At 39.3% G+C, this 21,561-nt stretch overlaps 1 protein-coding gene across 1 annotated transcript in view; it reads right to left on the bottom strand.

Annotated features, from left to right (window-relative positions):
- The window catches only part of LOC128663819 (phospholipid scramblase 1), a 148,332-nt gene that overhangs the window by 68,915 nt on the left and 57,856 nt on the right, over positions 1-21,561 (bottom strand). Inside the window, exon 7 of the mRNA XM_053718342.1 lies at positions 18,115-18,255. Coding sequence (XP_053574317.1) covers positions 18,115-18,255 — 141 coding nt within the window. The remainder of the gene's footprint in view (positions 1-18,114; positions 18,256-21,561) is intronic.

Below are 21,561 nucleotides of genomic sequence, written 5' to 3'. Positions count from 1 at the left end.
CACAGCTTCTTATGCTTTCATTGAACAAGTTTGGAAATAACTAATATTCATTATCAAATTATGGTTTACATAATGCCCTCAGTTTGATTTATTCATTCAGATAACAAAGTACTGTGAGATTTCTGCTGTGTTTGCTAAAGCCTGCTGCATAAACTGTTTTACACTGCTTGTGTGAGTGAATCAAGGCACCTGCAGTAATTAACTCTTTCACTACTGTTGAAGTTACATTCCTCTAAGAATAACTCTCCTTTTCTGCTGCTTGCAGTCATTGTTGCGTGAAGGTTCCGTTTTCACTCAGCTACCCTGCTGTAGTGACCCTCAGATCAATGAGCATATCAGGGTTCCCTTAAGTTCAATCTGTGGGAATCCGAGGTAAGGTGTGAGACTGAGTGGTTCTACATTAGCAGTAAGCTGTTATAGTAGTGTTTTCTAAAAGAATTTAGCAAATCCTAACAATTCTAAAGTTACAAAAAAAAAGTTTACAAAAAAAGACTAACATTACAGAAAATAAAAAATCAGATTACCAAATTTAACAAAATTAAACCTAATCCCTATGAAAATAAAAAAGACCCCCAAAATAAAAACACCCCCTACTCTAAAAATAAACTACCAGTAGCCCTTAAAATGGCTTTTTGCAGGGCATTGCCCCAAGATAATCAGCTCTTTTACAAAAATACACAAAGTCCCACCTAACCGTAAACCCCCCTCCCCACCGCCCAAAATAAAAGAACCTAACACTAAAAAACCTAAACTATCCATTGCCCTGAAAAGGGCATTTGTTTGGGTATTGCCTTTAAAAGGGCATTTAGCTCTTTTACTGCCCATCCCTAATCTAAATAAAACAAACTCCCCCAAAAAAACCTTTAAAAAACCTAAGTCTAACCCCCAGGTTGCTACTCACCGTTCCTGAAGTCCGGCGGAGAAGGTCCTGTTCCAGGCGATAAAGTCTTCTTCCAAGCGCGACCTCTTTTTCTTCCTGGAACATCCTGTGCGGAGCGGAGCTGAAGACTGAAGATCGATGACTGCGGAGCTGAAGACCGGCAACCCTGGAACTGTCAGGATCTTAGGTTGTTAAGGAGTATACCTTTAAGAGACGTATCCACTCTCACCAACTTCCCCTTTAAAAGCTTCCCTCCTACTATGTTCAGTGCTTAGTATTTTGTTTACTGCATCCCTGCAGCAAGCTGTTTCCCTAAGCTCTGTGATTAACATTCAACTTAAACTGTTACTTTTGTATCAGAAGACTAAACTTGCTTCCTCTGAAGTTTGAAACAATAAAGCTTCTTTATATCTAATCACCAATTAAGCTCTGACAAGATACGGTCTCAAGAAGGAATAAGAAAACGGATTTCAACAAACCTCAAACTGCAATACTCAAACTTGCATTCAACCAACCCTTTCCTCGGGACTCAATATAAGGTACTCAGACAGAAATTATCAACTAATCCTGGTCTTCCATTTATTTCACTGACATTTACACAGACCGGTACCTTTCCGTTGGAGGAATATCTGGCGGCACTGCACTTCACTGTCTAAGACGAATCATCGTACAGGACTTCTCATCAGGCACACTAATATCTTTGTAACCATATTTGAGACTTATCCTTAAAATCCTCTTTCAGATCTTTCATTTCGGAATTCCTCCCGCGGTGTTCTATACCGCCTGACGTCAGGACTATTCAGCTGTCACTCAACCTACAGCTTGGCTAGTAACGCCCAGAACCGCTTCACCGCTCTGACTAGTGGAAACTCTGATACTTACTCTCGGCTGTGAGAAGGATAAAAGATCAAGGAAAACAAAAGGTACTTTTAAGTAAAATCTATATGTCCTACAACATGCAAGTTTGAATTGTTATTTATATTTTCTCTGCATACGTATACCTGACAATTTTATAATCCACGGCTTATTCCTAAGCAAATCTCTAACACTTTGAAACCGGTAGTCAATTTCAACTGTGTACCAACAGCCATTGCTGATTTTCGGATTAACTCCTTGCTACCTACCATATAACCTGATTCTCATTATCAGATATTAACCCATCAACTAAGTAAGTGGAAAACCTTACTAAACTAAAGCAATCTTCACAATCTGTTAAAATTGATACTTCCTCATAGTGTCATTCTAGACAGTTGTGACACATACACTATTTTTTGGTTATATCACCAGTTGCGATCCTTACAACCTCAATTAGGCATTACATAATACTAAGCCCTATAAAATGGAGCCAGGTGATTTACCCCAAATAGTGTATAACTTGTCCCAGAAGGTAGACCTAATGGGGCAGGCAATAAGAGATCTTCAATCAGAAAACAGAGCTTTAAAAGATATTATTAAAGATGCTGTTAAAGGTAAAACAGACCATTCACCAGAACCACAGGTCTCACTCCCTGAACCATTTACAGGAGAAAGAAAAAATTACAGGTATTTCAAGAATGCCTGTCATCTATTGTTTTCACTAAAACCCTCCACATACCCCACTGAAAGGGTTAAAGTTCTAACCACCATTTCCTTTCTGAGATCAGAACCAAGAATCTGGGCGGACCATTTATGTGAGATAGAAGACCCTCTCCTTGGAAGTCTTCATGATTTTTTCCAAGCCATGGATGAATTGTATATGGACACTGACGTCCAGCTCACCGCTGAGTATAAAATGAGGAACTTGAGGCAGGGGAAAAAACCTGTACAAGAGTACATAACGGAATTTAAATTGTATTCTTCAGATTCCTCATGGAGTGCAGTGTCCCTAAGAAATCAGTTCCGTTTGGGATTAGCTGAAAATGTTAAGGATGAACTGTCCAGAGTAGAATTACCAACCACTCTAGAAGGCTTAATGAGGTTGTCGACAAGAATTGATAGGCGACTTCGGGAACGAAAAGCTGAGAAGATAAATCCTGAGATCCCATCCAGATTTAAAACAGAGGCTTCCAGTACCTTGAGCAACACTTCTAGTTCCTCCACTACTCCAATGGATATAGGAATTCTACGTGGTCCACTAACGCCAGAAGAAAGAAATCGCAGAAAAATTAACCACCTCTGCATGTACTGTGCCAGTTCTAAACATATCGTCCAAGAATGTCCTGTACTTCAAAGAAATAAAAAGAGTAAGTCAACACTCATAAATACTTCCTCTATTCAAAATGACACACAACCTTATTGCAAACTGTCTCTTGTTTTACAGTGGGACCATAAAAGATTGGAGACCAACGCCATCCTGGATTCTGGAGCAGTGGGGAACTTCATGGATATTAATGTTGTTCAGATAAATAAAATTCCCACTGTTACAAAACCAAACCCTGTTTCTGTACGAGTTATTGATGGGTCCACTATAGATTTTGGACCCATTACACACCACACAATACCTTTATTTGTTGTAACTGATACAGGGCATACAGAACATATTTCCTTCAATGTGATTCCTTCACCTCAGTTCCCCGTTGTTCTCGGGGTAAACTGGTTACAATTACATAACCCTACTATAAATTGGAGGACTTTACACATACAATTTAAATCGGAATACTGCACCTCTACATGTTTTCTTAACCGACCTATTCTTCAAATAACTCCACAGACTGAGTCCATCCCCTCACAATACTTGGATTTTGAGGACGTGTTTAGTAAATCAGAGGCGGAACATCTACCTCCCCATCGGATATACGACTGTCCTATCCAACTCATACCTGGCGCATCAATCCCGGTCGGACACTTATACCCTATGAGTCAGCCCGAACTTAACCACTTAAAAACCGATCTACAAGAAAACCTCCGTAAAGGATTTATCCGACCCTCTACATCCCCTGCTGGTGCAGGGATGTTTTTTGTAACGAATAAAGATTCCACACTCGGTCCTATAATAGATTACAGAGAACTAAATAAACAAACCGTAAAAAATAGATACCCACTTCCCTTGATACCTGAGATGATTGAAATACTTTCTTCTGCCACAATCTTTACCAAACTGGACCTAAGAGGAGCATAAAACCTCATCCGTATCAAGGAAGGACAGGAATGGCTCACTGCCTTTAGAACACGATATGGGTTATATGAGTACCTCGTAATGCCATTTGGGTTGACCAATGCACCCGCCACATTCCAGCACTTCATTAACAATATCTTCAGAGATTTGCTGGATGTGTGCGTGGTCATTTACCTGGACGACATACTCATTTATTCTGAATCGTTGGAAGAACACATAAAACATTTTAGGTGGGTCCTTTCCCGTTTAAGGGTGCATAAACTGTACGCAAAACCTGAAAAATGTTCCTTCCATAAAACCACTATATCCTTTCTGGGATACACCATATCACCCCGTGGTATTCAGATGGAAACCGAAAAAGTAGACGCCGTAAAAAACTGGCCCACTCCTACAAGTAAAAAAGAACTACAGAGGTTTCTCGGTTTTTCAAATTACTACCGAAAGTTTATTAGGAATTTCTCCACTATAACAAAACCGCTTACACAACTCACAAGTAATTCTAAAGCGTTCTCTTGGAATCTAGACGCTACCAAAGCCTTTAACTCTCTGAAAGAAAGTTTTACCACTGCTCCCATTTTACACTACCCTGATGTTAATCAACATTACATACTTGAAGTTGATTCTTCAGATGTTGCCATTGGCGCAGTACTCTCTCAGCAAAAAACTTTAACTGAACCTATACACCCAATTTCCTATTATTCTAAAGCTATGTCATCAGCTGAAATGAATTATACAATTGGTGATAAGGAATTACTAGCTATTCGTAGAGCTCTCGAATTCTGGAGACATTTGCTGGAAGGTGCTAAACATCCTATCACGATTTACACAGACCATAAGAATCTCCAATATCTACAGAACAACCGAACATTATCTGCAAGACAAGTCCGATGGTCCCTTTATTTTTCAAGATTTGACTTCCATATTATTTACAGACCCGCGAGTCGAAACGGAAAAGCAGATGCCCTCTCAAGAAATTACTTAGCTCCCGAAAAAATCAGTTCTTCTCCCACTTCTATCATATCAGCGGATCGTTTTGTTCAGGACCATGCTGACTGCCATCTTAAGATTAATTTACTCTCCTCACAACCACATTCCAGTCCAACTAATAACAAAATCTTCCTTCCCGAGAATCAAAGGTCTAAAATACTAAAACAATATCATGATTCTCCCCTAGCGGGACATCCAGGCACCAAACGCACAGAAGAATTCATAAGAAGGAAGTACCATTGGCCTCACATGCGATCTACAATAGCAGATTACATCAAGACTTGTGTAGAATGCCAAACTTCCAAAACCGAGAAGAAATCACCATATGGGTTACTGATGTCTCTTCCCATACCTAACAGACCTTGGCAACAAGTTGGGATGGATTTTATAGTTGATCTACCTCCATCAAAAAACCAAACCACCATATTCGTGGTTGTAGACACTCTAACCAAAATGGCACATTTAATACCCTTCCACAAGGTACCAACATCCAGTGAAACTGCTTCTCTCTTCATAGATAACGTTATTAAATACCATGGTGTACCCTCCGTTGTTATCTCTGACCGTGGGTCACAATTCACCTCACGATTTTGGAAAAAACTTAGCTAATCTCTTAAATTTACACATCATTACAGTACGGCTTTTCACCCCCAAAGCAATGGACAGACGGAAAGAGTTAACCAATGGCTCGATGAATATCTCCGATGTTTCTGTTCATATCAGCAAAACAACTGGATGAAATATCTTCCGTTAGCTGAATATGCTTACAACAACCTTTCCTCTTCAACCACCAAAATTTCACCGTTCTACGCTAATTACGGATTCCATCCCAGTTTCGATTCAACACCACCTTGTGTTTCCAGTTCTCCTCTGATTGACGAATTCAATAATACCATGTTAGACACTTTTAGAAACCTACAAGAAAACATCAGACAAGCTCAAGCAAACCAAAAACGGTTTTTTGACTTGAGGAGAAGAACACCACCCTCTTATTCGATTGGAGACCAGGTGTGGTTATCGACAAGAAACCTCAGGTTACATGTACCAAGTAAAAAATTGTCCCATCGTTTTATTGGTCCATTTCCTATTACTAGAGTCGTTAACCCCAACGCAGTCACTCTCTGCTTACCTCCAACCATGAAGGTCCACCCGACCTTTCACGTTTCTCTCCTCAAACCTTACATCCCTACTAGATCTGGAATTCCTGTTTTACCACCAGCAGTCACAGATTCAGGTACTGATGAATATGAAGTACATTCAATTCTGGATTCTAGATATTGTAAAGGGGAGCTTCAGTATTTGATTCACTGGAAAAACTTTTCTCCCGAAGAGGATAGTTGGGAACCTGCTTCCTATATCAATGCTCCCAAGCTGGTTGCTAAGTTCCATCGCCAAAATCCGGATCGTCCTCGCCCTCAAGCTGAGGATCAGCTTGCTTGAGGAGGGGGTCCTGTCAGGATCTTAGGTTGTTAAGGAGTATACCTTTAAGAGACTTATCCACTCTCACCAACTTCCCCTTTAAAAGCTTCCCGCCTACTATGTTCAGTGCTTAGTATTTTGTTTACTGCATCCCTGCAGCAAGCTGTTTCCCTAAGCTCTGTGATTAACATTCAACTTAAACTGTTACTTTTGTATCAGAAGACTAAACTTGCTTCCTCTGAAGTTTGAAACAATAAAGCTTCTTTATATCTAATCACCAATTAAGCTCTGACAAGATACGGTCTCAAGAAGGAATAAGAAAACGGATTTCAACAAACCTCAAACTGCAATACTCAAACTTGCATTCAACCAACCCTTTCCTCGGGACTCAATATAAGGTACTCAGACAGAAATTATCAACTAATCCTGGTCTTCCATTTATTTCACTGACATTTACACAGACCGGTACCTTTCCGTTGGAGGAATATCTGGCGGCACTGCACTTCACTGTCTAAGACGAATCATCGTACAGGACTTCTCATCAGGTACACTAATAACTTTGTAACCATATTTGAGACTTATCCTTAAAATCCTCTTTCAGATCTTTCATTTCGGAATTCCTCCCGTGGTGTTCTATACCGCCTGACGTCAGGACTATTCAGCTGTCACTCAACCTACAGCTTGGCTAGTAACGCCCAGAACCGCTTCACCGCTCTGACTAGTGGAAACTCTGATACTTACTCTCGGCTGTGAGAAGGATAAAAGATCAAGGAAAACAAAAGGTACTTTTAAGTAAAATCTATGGCCTAGATTTGGAGTTTGGCGGTAAAAGGGCTGTTAACGCTCCGCGGGTTTTTTTCTGGCCGCACCATAAAATTAACTCTGGTATTGAGAGTCCAAAAAAATGCTGCGTTAGGCTCCAAAAAAGGAGCGTAGAGCATTTTTACCGCAAAAGCAACTCTCGATACCAGAGTTGCTTACGGACGCGGCCAGCCTCAAAAACGTGCTCGTGCACGATTCTCCCATAGGAAACAATGGGGCTGTTTGAGCTGAAAAAAAACCTAACACCTGCAAAAAAGCCGCGTTCAGCTCCTAACGCAGCCCCATTGTTTCCTATGGGGAAACACTTCCTACGTCTGCACCTAACACTCTAACATGTACCCCGAGTCTAAACACCCCTAACCTTACACTTATTAACCCCTAATCTGCCGCCCCCGCTATCGCTGACCCCTGCATTACACTTTTAACCCCTAATCTGCCGCTCCGTAAAACGCCGCCACCTACGTTATCCCTATGTACCCCTAATCTGCTGCCCTAACATCGCCGACCCCTATGTTACATTTATTAACCCCTAATCTGCCCCCCACAACGTCGCCGACACCTACCTACACTTATTAACCCCTAATCTGCCGAGCGGACCTGAGCGCTACTATAATAAAGTTATTAACCCCTAATCCGCCTCACTAACCCTATCATAAATAGTATTAACCCCTAATCTGCCCTCCCTAACATCGCCGACACCTACCTTCAATTATTAACCCCTAATCTGCCGACCGGAGCTCACCGCTATTCTAATAAATGTATTAACCCCTAAAGCTAAGTCTAACCCTAACACTAACACCCCCCTAACTTAAATATAATTTTAATCTAACGAAATAAATTAACTCTTATTAAATAACTTATTCCTATTTAAAGCTAAATACTTACCTGTAAAATAAACCCTAATATAGCTACAATATAAATTATAATTACATTGTAGCTATTTTAGGATTAATATTTATTTTACAGGCAACTTGGTATTTATTTTAACTAGGTACAATAGCTATTAAATAGTTAAGAACTATTTAATAGTTACCTAGTTAAAATATTTACAAAATTACCTGTAAAATAAATCCTAACCTAAGATATAATTAAACCTAACACTACCCTATCAATAAAATAATTAAATAAACTACCTACAATTACCTACAATTAACCTAACACTACACTATCAATAAATTAAATAAACACAATTGCTACAAATAAATACAATTAAATAAACTAGCTAAAGTACAAAAAATAAAAAAGAACTAAGTTACAGAAAATAAAAAAATATTTACAAACATAAGAAAAATATTACAACAATTTTAAACTAATTACACCTACTCTAAGCCCCCTAATAAAATAACAAAGCCCCCCAAAATAAAAAATTCCCTACCCTATTCTAAATTAAAAAAGTTACAAGCTCTTTTACCTTACCAGCCCTGAACAGGGCCCTTTGCGGGGCATGCCCCAAGAAGTTCAGCTCTTTTGCCTGTAAAAAAAAACATACAATACCCCCCCCCAACATTACAACCCACCACCCACATACCCCTAATCTAACCCAAACCCCCCTTAAATAAACCTAACACTAATCCCCTGAAGATCTTCCTACCTTGTCTTCACCATCCAGGTATCACCGATCGGTCCTGGCTCCGATATCTTCATCCAACCCAAGCGGGGGCTAGACATCCACTGAAGAAGTCCAGAAGAGGGTCCAAAGTCTTCCTCCTATCCGGCAAGAAGAGGACATCCGGACCGGCAAACATCTTCTCCAAGCGGCATCTTCTATCTTCTTCCATCCGGAGCGAAGCGGCAGGATCCTGAAGACCTCCAGCGCGGAACATCCATCCGGCCCGACGACTGATCGACGAATGACTGTTCCTTTAAGGGACGTCATCCAAGATGGCGTCCCTCGAATTCCGATTGGCTGATAGGATTCTATCAGCCAATCGGAATTAAGGTATGAATTTTCTGATTGGCTGATGGAATCAGCCAATCAGAATCAAGTTCAATCCGATTGGCTGATCCAATCAGCCAATCAGATTGAGCTCGCATTCTATTGGCTGTTCCGATCAGCCAATAGAATGCGAGCTCAATCTGATTGGCTGATTGGATCAGCCAATCGGATTGAACTTGATTCTGATTGGCTGATTCCATCAGCCAATCAGAAAATTCATACCTTAATTCCGATTGGCTGATAGAATCCTATCAGCCAATCGGAATTCGAGGGACGCCATCTTGGATGACGTCCCTTAAAGGAACAGTCATTCGTCGATCAGTCGTCGGGCCGGATGGATGTTCCGCGCTGGAGGTCTTCAGGATCCTGCCGCTTCGCTCCGGATGGAAGAAGATAGAAGATGCCGCTTGGAGAAGATGTTTGCCGGTCCGGATGTCCTCTTCTTGCCGGATAGGAGGAAGACTTTGGACCCTCTTCTGGACTTCTTCAGTGGATGTCTAGCCCCCGCTTGGGTTGGATGAAGATATCGGAGCCAGGACCGATCGGTGATACCTGGATGGTGAAGACAAGGTAGGAAGATCTTCAGGGGATTAGTGTTAGGTTTATTTAAGGGGGGTTTGGGTTAGATTAGGGGTATGTGGGTGGTGGGTTGTAATGTTGGGGGGGGGGTATTGTATGTTTTTTTTTACAGGCAAAAGAGCTGAACTTCTTGGGGCATGCCCCGCAAAGGGCCCTGTTCAGCTTGTAACTTTTTTAATTTAGAATAGGGTAGGGAATTTTTTATTTTGGGGGGCTTTGTTATTTTATTAGGGGGCTTAGAGTAGGTGTAATTAGTTTAAAATTGTTGTAATATTTTTCTTATGTTTGTAAATATTTTTTTATTTTCTGTAACTTAGTTCTTTTTTATTTTTTGTACTTTAGCTAGTTTATTTAATTGTATTTATTTGTAGCAATTGTGTTTATTTAATTTATTGATAGTGTAGTGTTAGGTTAATTGTAGGTAATTGTAGGTAGTTTATTTAATTATTTTATTGATAGGGTAGTGTTAGGTTTAATTATATCTTAGGTTAGGATTTATTTTACAGGTAATTTTGTAAATATTTTAACTAGGTAACTATTAAATAGTTCTTAACTATTTAATAGCTATTGTACCTAGTTAAAATAAATACCAAGTTGCCTGTAAAATAAATATTAATCCTAAAATAGCTATAATATAATTATAATTTATATTGTAGCTATATTAGGGTTTATTTTACAGGTAAGTATTTAGCTTTAAATAGGAATAATTTATTTAATAAGAGTTAATTTATTTCGTTAGATTAAAATTATATTTAAGTTAGGGGGGTGTTAGTGTTAGGGTTAGACTTAGCTTTAGGGGTTAATACATTTATTAGAATAGCGGTGAGCTCCGATCGGAAGATTAGGGGTTAATAATTGAAGTTAAGTGTCGGCGATGTTAGGGAGGGCAGATTAGGGGTTAATACTATTTATTATAGGGTTAGTGAGGCGGATTAGGGCTTAATAACTTTATTATAGTAGCGCTCAGGTCCGCTCGGCAGATTAGGGGTTAATAAGTGTAGGCAGGTGTCGGCGACGTTGAGGGGGGCAGATTAGGGGTTAATAAATGTAATATAGGGGTCGGCGGGGGTTAGGGGCAGCAGATTAGGGGTACATAGGGATAACGTAGGTGGCGGCGATTTGCGGTCGGAAGATTAGGGGTTAATTATTTTAAGTAGCTTGCGGCGACGTTGTGGGGGGCAAGTTAGGGGTTAAGAAATATAATATAGGGGTCGGCGGGGTTAGGGGCAGCAGATTAGGGGTACATAAGTATAACGTAGGTGGCGGTCGGCAGATTAGGGGTTAAAAATTTTAATCGAGTGGCGGCGATGTGGGGGGAGCTCGGTTTAGGGGTACATAGGTAGTTTATGGGTGTTAGTGTACTTTAGGGTACAGTAGTTAAGAGCTTTACAAACCGGCGTTAGCCAGAAAGCTCTTAACTACTGACTTTTTTCTGCGGCTGGAATCTTGTCGTTAGAGCTCTAACGCTCACTGCAGAAACGACTCTAAATACCGGAGTTAGGAAGATCCCATTGAAAAGATAGGATACGCAAATGGCGTAGGGGGATCTGCGGTATGGAAAAGTCGCGGCTGAAAAGTGAGCGTTAGACCCTTACCTACACGACTCGAAATACCGGCGGTAGCCTAAAACCAGCGTTAGGAGCCTCTAACGCTGGTTTTCACGGCTAACGCCAAACTCCAAATCTAGGTCTTAATGTCCTACAACATGCAAGTTTGAATTGTTATTTATCTTTTCTCTGCATACGTATACCTGACAATTTTATAATCCACGGCTTATTCCTAAGCAAATCTCTAACACTTTGAAACCGGTAGTCAATTTCAACTGTGTACCAACAGCCATTGCTGATTTTCGGATTAACTCCTTGCTACCTACCATATAACCTGATTCTCATTATCAGATATTAACCCATCAACTAAGTAAGTGGAAAACCTTACTAAACTAAAGCAATCTTCACACTCTGTTAAAATTGATACTTCCTCATAGTGTCATTCTAGACAGTTGTGACACATACACTATTTTTTGGTTATATCACCAGTTGCGATCCTTACAACCTCAATTAGGCATTACAGGAACTGAAGACCGGCGACCCTGGAACTGAAGACCACCGACCGCGGAGCCATGGAGCATGGAGGATCATCTTTGTACGATCTCCGCCGTACACTGAATAGTGAATTCAAGGTACGTGATTAAAGATGGCGTCCCTTGAATTCCTATTGACTGATTTGATTCTTCCAATTCAAATCAACCAATAGGATTAGAGCTACTCAAATCCTATTGGCTGTTCAAATGAGCCAATTGGATGAGAGCAAGTAAAATTCTATTGGCTATTCAAATCAGCTTCATTCAGGTGAATTCTTTTGTCCTCGCGCTGCCAACATTCCTTTGAAGATGCATGCGCAACTGCCGACGGCGATGGACATTACAAACGCAATTATAGTATAGATAAATATATATTTATAATTTTATTTTTAATAGAAAACCCAAGGTACTGATCTAGGGGCCCATTTATCGAGCTCCGGATAGAGCTTGAGGGCCCGTGTTACACCAATTATGAAGCAGCAGTCTAAAGGCTGCTGCTCCATAACCTGTCCGCTTGCTCTGAGCAGGCGGACAGACATTGCTGCAATTCAACCCGATCAAGTACAATCGGGTTGATTGACACCCCCTTGCTGGCGGCCGATTGGCCCCGAATCTACAGGGGGCGGCGTTGCACCAGCAGCTCACAAGAGCTGCTGGTTCAATGCTGAATACGGATAGGGTATTGCTCTCCACATTCAGCGAGGTCAGATCAGGTCCGACACACCTTTGTTAAATAGGGGGCCTAGGCCCATTTTAATATATTTCATGCCACTGTTTCACCATCAAATTAAATTATATAAAGAAAATCATTAATTTTTTAACTAACTTTTGGTTTCTCAATGAAATTATTTACATACCACTTGTGCAGTCATAACACAAATGGTTGTAAAAGCTTCTCAGGAATCCCCTTTGTTAAGAAATAGCAGACATATGTGGCTTTGCCACTGGTTTTTAACTGCTAATTGCAGCTGCCCACCAGGCTTCTGAAGTAGCCAGCAGTGAAGGGGATAATTAGTTAGCTGGCAAAGGTAATACTGACACCTCTCACCTTCCTGATCCCTCCCAAAAACCTCTCTTACCTTACAAATATCTATTATTGTAAGAAGAAAAGGTTCAGAATACTGTTTTTCAAAACACAATTTTCGGGTCTTACGTTTAATGGAAAAGCCTGTGCAACTGATCTTAGTTGCCAATCAACATTACAGAATGAAATGAGTGTAACTTGTAATCATGAAAATGCAAGTATGAAATATAAAAAACATTTTTAGAGCATGAACGCTAAATATCATTTGTAGATGTGGTGGTTCTGATTTTGTTTTTCTCGCATTTCTCGTTAGCGTATGCAATATCATAAATACATATGTAAATGTCTCTCCAGCACCCCACTGAGGGACTATACAATAGTGCTAAATACAAATTCAATCAATATAGACAATATATTGATATACACATCTAAAATCGTGCCTGGGACAATTTCAGAATGTATTTGCACATGCGCAACATTATGGAATTATTCCAAATCATCGCGGAATACTCGCAAAAATTTTAAATTTTTTTTGCACTTTATCAACACCGTTTTTGTGTTAAATTCAATGTATCCATTTTGTTGATGAAATAAAGTGAAAAACCCCTGCTCAGGGGAATTGTGAGTGCTGGAGATGAAGCTGTCAGTGTCACGTATTTGTGAATTTGCAGGTATTTGCTCAAATCTGATCCAAACTTTCCCAATGCAGAAATTGTGTTATCACTTGGGGGCCGATTTATCAAGCTCCGTAGGGAGCTTAATGTCCCTTGTTTCTGGCGAGCCTTCAGGCTCGCCGGAAACAAAAGATATGAAGCAGCGGTCTAAATAAAGACAGCTGCTTCATAACTTGTCCACCTGCTCTGAATACGAATACGATCGGGTTGATTGACACCCCCTGCTAGCGGACGAATGGCCGCGAATCTGCAGGGGGCAGCATTGCACCAGCAGTTCACAAGAACTGCTGGTGCAATGATAAATGCCAACAGCCTATGCTGTTGGCATTTATCGATGTGCATCGGACATGATACGCTACATCATATCATGTGCGCTGCTCGCACTATGTTAAATATGCCCCTTGGAGTGTGATGGCTCAAAACTTGAAAAACACGGATCAGGAAATGAAAAATATCTGATCAACAGGATTGGAAAGTTTTGAATCAATCCCAATGTTTTTTTTCAGTGGCTTAGCACATTGTTACCTTTAGCTGTACTTTGTAGTGAGAGAATTTCAAATATGGTCTGTAATCAAATACATAAGAAAACAGTTCTCAAGCAGCTTTGTGCATAATTGTATTATTATTCAGTAGCTTTGACTTCTTAAAATCCCTTTCATCCCATTTCAAGTTACCTTCCCCAGCTGTTTGCACAGCTTTAATGTGCAAATGTCTGCATATGCTCAGTATATAAGTTAATAAAGACAATTGTTCTCTGCATTATAAAAATGTAAACGTATTGCTCAAATCATCACTTTTAGACAATGAAACTTGGACTAAAATACAATCATCGTAATGTTTAAGATAGCTACTAAAGGAACGGTAAAGTAAAGAAAAAAAATGTAATATCAGATAGAGCATGTAAATTTGCTTTGCTCTCTCTGTATCCTTAGTTGAAAAGCACACTTAGAAACCCTTGTCTTGGGAAATCACTTTGGAAGGTTAATTTTACAACCATGAAAATGAAGGAATTGAAGAACTTTGCTTGCATGTTCATTTGCTATTTGGAGTGAGGGTGCCTGTACCAGAATATTGTCCTCATTTGGAGCTACCACAATCCCCTGAGCTCTCACTAGTGACAATAGTGCTCAGAGAACCTTTGTGAAGATTCTGGGTGCATTGCCAAACCAAAGGTAAACACCACAAACTGACAATACCTGTTTAAGAAGGCAAATCTGATAAACTTGACATGATCCCTGTGAATAAGGATATGCAAATAAGCATCCTTTAAAGGGACACTAAACCCAATTTTTTTTTTCTTTCATGATTCAGATAGACCATGCAATTTTAAGCAACTTTCTAATTTACTCCTATTATCAATTTTTCTCCGCTCTCTTGCTATCTTTATTTAAAAAGCAGGAATGTAATGCATAGGAGCTGGCCCATTTTTGGTTGAGAACCTGGGATATGCTTGCTTATTGGTGGCTAAATGTCAGCCACCAATAAGCAACACTATCCATGGTGCTGAACCTAAAATGGTCCAGCTGCTAAGCTTTACATTCCTGCTTTTTAAACAAAGATAGCAAGAGAGCAAAGAAAATTTGATAATAGGAATAAAGTAGAAAGTTGCTTAAAATGTCATGCTCTATCTGAATCATGAAATAAAGAATGTAGGTTTAGGATCCCTTTAATTATGGTAGCCATAAATTGGCCCTCCTGCATTAAAGGAAATACAGAGCGAATTGTCTATTTTTTGAAAGTCAAAACTTTCAGAAATTTGTTTAAAGTTTTGAGATCCAAAATAATAGGAGCTGCATTCAAATATTTTTTGGTCTTCTTGATTTCTGATTCCCTTGTACCCCTGATCTCTGACGGGTCACACCTGAGGGATGTCGCTGATGAGCCTAAGGTCTGTGAAGGATTCCCTTCTGCCCATTCATCTGTGCTCAACTAATGGAGGTATGACAGTATCAGTTCTGTAATTGCAGAGAGGATACATTCTTTTAATTTAGGAAACAGGTGAGAACAGCTGTCTTGGGGATAACCCAGGTGGGTTGTAAATCCATGACCACTCTGCTGTAGGGGCAGCTCTGCATAACCCTATCTGACATAGACATAGAATGTGACATAGGCCCCAAGTTATCAAGGTCTGTCGACAGTGCGGATCAGGTCTGACAGACCTCGCTGAATACGGCGAGCAATACGCTCGCCGTATTCAGCATTGCACCAGCAGCTCACAAGAGCTGCTGGTGCAACGCCGCCCCCTGCAGACTCACGGCCAGACTGTTTAAAGTTTTGAGATCCAAAATAATAGGAGCTGCATTCAAATATTTTTTGGTCTTCTTGATTTCTGATTCCCTTGTACCCCTGATCTCTGACGGGTCACACCTGAGGGATGTCGCTGATGAGCCTAAGGTCTGTGAAGGATTCCCTTCTGCCCATTCATCTGTGCTCAACTAATGGAGGTATGACAGTATCAGTTCTGTAATTGCAGAGAGGATACATTCTTTTAATTTAGGAAACAGGTGAGAACAGCTGTCTTGGGGATAACCCAGGTGGGTTGTAAATCCATGACCACTCTGCTGTAGGGGCAGCTCTGCATAACCCTATCTGACATAGACATAGAATGTGACATAGGCCCCAAGTTATCAAGGTCTGTCGACAGTGCGGATCAGGTCTGACAGACCTCGCTGAATACGGCGAGCAATACGCTCGCCGTATTCAGCATTGCACCAGCAGCTCACAAGAGCTGCTGGTGCAACGCCGCCCCCTGCAGACTCACGGCCAATGGGCCGCCAGCAGGGGGGTGTCAATCAACCCGATCGTACTCGTGATTTTTATAACTGCTGTTTCTGGCGAGCCTGCAGGCTCGCCAGAAACACGGGGCATCAAGCTCCATACGGAGCTTGATAAATATGCCCCATAGACTCTGCGCATAAGTTGCGGTACAGGAGCTGCACACCTAAACATTCTTACAAAGCAAACACAATTGGGAAGGGGCTAAAGTATATGTGGATCACCCTTTCAGAGGGTCTGCATAGTATCCAGAGACGTGAGCTGTACCAGTTTGCTCCATTGAACACAAGATACAAAGTAAATATATAGGCAGGTTTATAGCAGCAAAGCATACAGTACAAGAGGCACAAAAAGTGTTAACTACCTTAGGGAAACACAGAAATATTAATAACACAATGTAAAACTGAAGTCCTTTGAATGGTTTCCGAAAAATTGGGCACTGTCTTTAAACAAAAAAAATATGCACTTTAAATGCTAGAAAATGACAGCTGCAGTTAATAAGTGGTTACATTTACACAAATTTAACCAAGCACTGACTAAAAGGGTGTTCGCCTTTCCTAATGGTCCAGGGAAAGCTCTGCTGCATGAAAGCAAGATGAACACTGGTCTGTGAGGAAAAGGAAGGGGAAGGCACACTATTTTTACACCAAAACATTAACCCTTCAGCCTACAGAAAAAGATTATAAAAATTAACTGTTTTACCCCCAAATAAAATGAAAATCCTCCAGATTATCTAAGGCACTGCTCTGGTGTGCTCTAAAGCCGTAATAAATGTTTTTTGGTATTTTTCCCCAGGCTATGTGAAACATGTGTACTTGGTAATACTAATAGCCTGTGAAGATACCTTGTTCTTAACTGTCAGCACCTTAGTCTACTATGCAGAACTTAGCTCAAAACAACTGCTTCCAGAAGATGGGCCTATCTGACGCAGTACAAACACATTGCCAAGGATCTGGAACGGATGTAACAAGGAGCAGCACACTGTAGATGAGGGGACTGGTGGGAAGACCCACATTTCTACTGGGAGGCTGGTGGCATCTCTACACTGAAACTCCTGTCTTCCCCATGTAGGTTCTCTGAGAACAAATGGGTCTGAGTTTGGTTAGAGAACCCCTATCTAAAGACAAGTAGATCAGCACTTCAAAATTCACCTCACTCCTTGCTAGAGGCAAAAAAGGGGATATGGAAATGCGGGAGGGAATAAAAATTCTGATATGTTGGGTGTTTTTGCATCTGCTTAGAGGACTGGAGTTTAATCCCACATGTGATGGTTAGTGGACTCTCAAAATCTTATGAAATAAAATGACAGCATTATCACTGCTGACTTTACCATTTTCATTACTGTGATCTTGTAGGATTTCATAATAATTTCAAAAGATTTAATCCTAAACTTCCCTAAACTGAGGAGGGGAATAAAGTGACAAGCCTGATGCACGCCACCTTGGTAGTCCTGGGACTAGTGATATTTTCAAGTCAGCTTTTTATATATATATTACTTTCAAGTGATTCCACATTTGAGTAACATGACTCTTTAAGTGACTTGCATTCAGAACATCTGGCAGTCATTAATATTAAGTCAAACAGTCACTACAATATACTTACATATTCGTTTGGCAACATATCTCAGGCATTTGTGAAAACACTATAAAAATTATGTGGGAACACCTCTATCTTAGATCCAACTCAAATTGCAGTTATTCAAATATATTTGATAGGCTTAGAAAATTAAGAGAAAAAAAAATCGCCTGAGCTGTTTACAATATTTTTCACGGCAATCATCCAGATTGTTACATTATGCAGAAAATCAATTTATATAAAGTGTTACTTGGATCTGCCTCACTCACCAAATAGAGGAAGGCTCCTAAAATTACAGCTTTCATCTGGGCCTCCATGTCCATTGGAAAGTGGAAGATGACTTTAGTAGATGAAAATGATTTTTCTTTCTTTATCCAGGCCACACGTACACCCTCAGTTACACTAATTACCTGAAAAGATATTACAAAAGCATTATTTATTTGTTTTTGTTTTTTTTCTAGTATATCTATATGACTACAGTATATATATATATATATATATATATATATATATATATATATATATATATATATATATATATATATATATATATATATATATATATATACAGTATCTATATAAATCTATTTTTATCTTCCCATCTGTCTATTTATTTCTGGTGATGGTCAAACCTTTTACACCTGCCAAGACACCCAAACTTTTTTATATGTAGGACCACATTACATTATACTCACACTTGTGTTAACACTAATACCTAAAAATTACATTTGATTATAATCACATTTTAGTTAAAAATGAATCACTATTAATCTATTTGATAAAGCTGATTATACAAGTACATATTACTTAATTTGGTACAAATACACATGCTTAATTACATAATAGGAAGTGTTTTTTAAATAACAAATTACTGATCTCTGTTTTTTGTTAGTGTAGCTAAGGATCCCAGGAAAGCCTGGGAGGGTTGTGTGTGTAGCACCCAGATTATAGTTTGGCCTACACCAAACGGGATTAAATGGTAATTTGGGGAAAAGAGATTGTACAGATCATTTACCTTATGGCATATTTATAAATAACATACAGTACTAGATTATCTGCAATTCACTACTGAGTGGGACAGTTACACAACATTGTAGTTTTCAATATTAGGTCACAAGCAGTGTTCCCTCTAATTCCAAAATTGTGAGCTGCCCAGCAGTGAAATAGTTAATTAGGGAGCCACAGCTTTCAATCTGCATTGTGTAGTGTTTGATAATTTCTTCAATTAATTGTTTCACTGCTGGGGCACTCACAAGTAGGGATTGGCGAATGTGCTGAACGTTTAATTCGTTTGGTAGAACGAATAGTCCTGTGGAAATTTGTTTTGGACAATCGAATGTTAAGAATGAAAATCCATTAAAATCGGTGTTCAAATGTTATTTCTGGTTTTCGAATATTACTTTCATTTTTGAATGTTCATAATTAGATTGAATATGCACATTTTAAATTTTGAATGTAACATTCGGTTTAACAAATACTATTCAGAGGTTTAATAGTTCTTGTGGTAGGGAATTTAGCAAATTGATACATAATATATACAAATATAATACAAATATATAATTTGAATGTTTCTGTTTCGAATATTGCATAATTTGAATATTAAATTTTAAAGAGAGCATTAGAAATATTATTACAAATATATGCCTAGATTACGAATTTTGCGGTAAGGTGAAAAAGCAGCGTTAACAGGTACTAACGCTGCTTTTTTACGTCCGCTGCTATTACGAGTCTTGCAGGTATAGGTGTACCGCACACTTTTTTGGCCTTAACGCAAATCAACTTACGTAAATTTTGTAAAGGATTTTTGCTATGGGACTTCCATAGCGCCGGTATTACGAGTTTGTCCTGGGAGGCCAAAAAGTGAGCGGTACACCCTCTACCGCCAAGATTCCTAACGCATTTTAAAGTCAGTAGTTATGAGTTTTACGCTACAAAGCTATAGCATAAAACTCATAACTAAAGTGCTAAAAAGTACACTTACACCCATAAACTACCTATTAACCCCTAAACCGAGGCCCTCCCGCATAGCAAACACTAAAATAAAATTATTAACCCCTAATCTGCCGCTCCGGACATCGCCGCCACTATAATAAGCATATTAACCCCTAGACCGCCGTACTCCCGCCTCGCAAACACTAGTTAATTATTAACCCCTAATCTGCCGCCCCTAGCATCGCCGCCACCTACATTATACTTATTAACCCCTAAACTGTCGTCCCCAACGTCGCCGCCACTATTCTAAATTTATTAACCCTTTAAACCTAAGTCTAACCCTTACACCCCATAACTTACATATAATTAAAATAAATCTAAATAAAATTCCTATCATAACCTAAATTATTCCTATTTAAAACTAAATACTTACCAATAAAATAAACCCTAAGCAAGCTACAATATAACTAATAGTTACATTGTATCTAGCTTAGGGTTTATTTTTATTTTACAGGCAAGTTTGTATTTATTTTAACTAGGTAGAATAGTTAGTAAATAGTTATTAACTATTTAATAACTACCTAGCTAAAATAAATACAAATTTACCTGTAAAATAAAACCTAACCTAAGTTACACTAACACCTAGCACTACACTACAATTAAATAACTTACATAAATTAAATAAAATTAAATAAATTAAATACAATTAGCTAAATTACAAAAAAAAAACTAAATTACAGAAAATAAAAAACAAATTACAAGATATTTAAACTAATTACACCTTATCTAAGAGCCCTATCAAAATAAAAAAGACCCCCCAAAATAAAAAAAAACCCTAGACTAAACTAATCAATAGCCGATAAAAGGGCCTTTTGCGGGGCATTGCCCCAAAGAAATCAGCTCTTTTACCTGAAAAATAAATACAAACAACCCCCCCAACAGTAAAACCCACCACCCACACAACCAACCCCCCAAATAAAACCCTAACTAAAAAAACCTAAGCCCCCCATTGCCCTGAAAAGGGCATTTGGATGGGCATTGCCCTTAAAAGGGCATTTAGCTCTATTGCTGCCCAAAGCCCTAACCTAAAAATAAAACCCACCCAATACACCCTTAAAAAATCATAACACTAACCCCCGAAGATTCACTTACCGGGAGAAGTCTTCACCCAGACGGCATCTTCTATCTTCATCCTTCCGACGCGGAGCGGCTCCATCTTCAAGACATCCGGCGCGGAGCATCCTCTTCTTCTGACGTCTTCTTGCTGAATGAAGGTACCTTTAAGTGACGTCATCCAAGATGGCGTCCCTTAGATTCCGATTGGCTGATAGAATTCTATCAGAAAAAATAGGAGACAAGCGAACAGAAGGTAGAGCACTCGCAAAGGGAGACTAGTATAAGTGGCTATTCAGTGGGTATATAATATTAAAACTTAACATTTATTATTCAAAAAAAATGATAAAAAACTACTATATATGTAGTGATTAATACTTAGATTAAAACACAAACAAATAATAAACGGTTGTATATCCACAATGACCCTAGAATGTATACCATAGAAACTCAGAATAGAGTAGGAGGGATTTTTAGGCAGATATACACCAAAAAATGGTTCACGGATTGCACCAAAATCTATCTAAAAAAGAGGATTGACCTCAAACAAAATTATACTATCTAGTGCAATACTGGACCGGTGTAGGTCTGTCCAAAATATTCCCTATGACAAAATTAGTATAGTGACTAAGAGGGGAAGTGTAGGTAGCAAGATTCACATAGTTCATACA

Source organism: Bombina bombina, chromosome 6 (assembly GCF_027579735.1).
Source record: "Bombina bombina isolate aBomBom1 chromosome 6, aBomBom1.pri, whole genome shotgun sequence".
Taxonomy (NCBI): domain Eukaryota; kingdom Metazoa; phylum Chordata; class Amphibia; order Anura; family Bombinatoridae; genus Bombina; species Bombina bombina.
The sequence above is the reverse complement of the archived record's forward strand: the minus strand, read 5'-3'. Positions and strand labels throughout refer to the sequence as shown.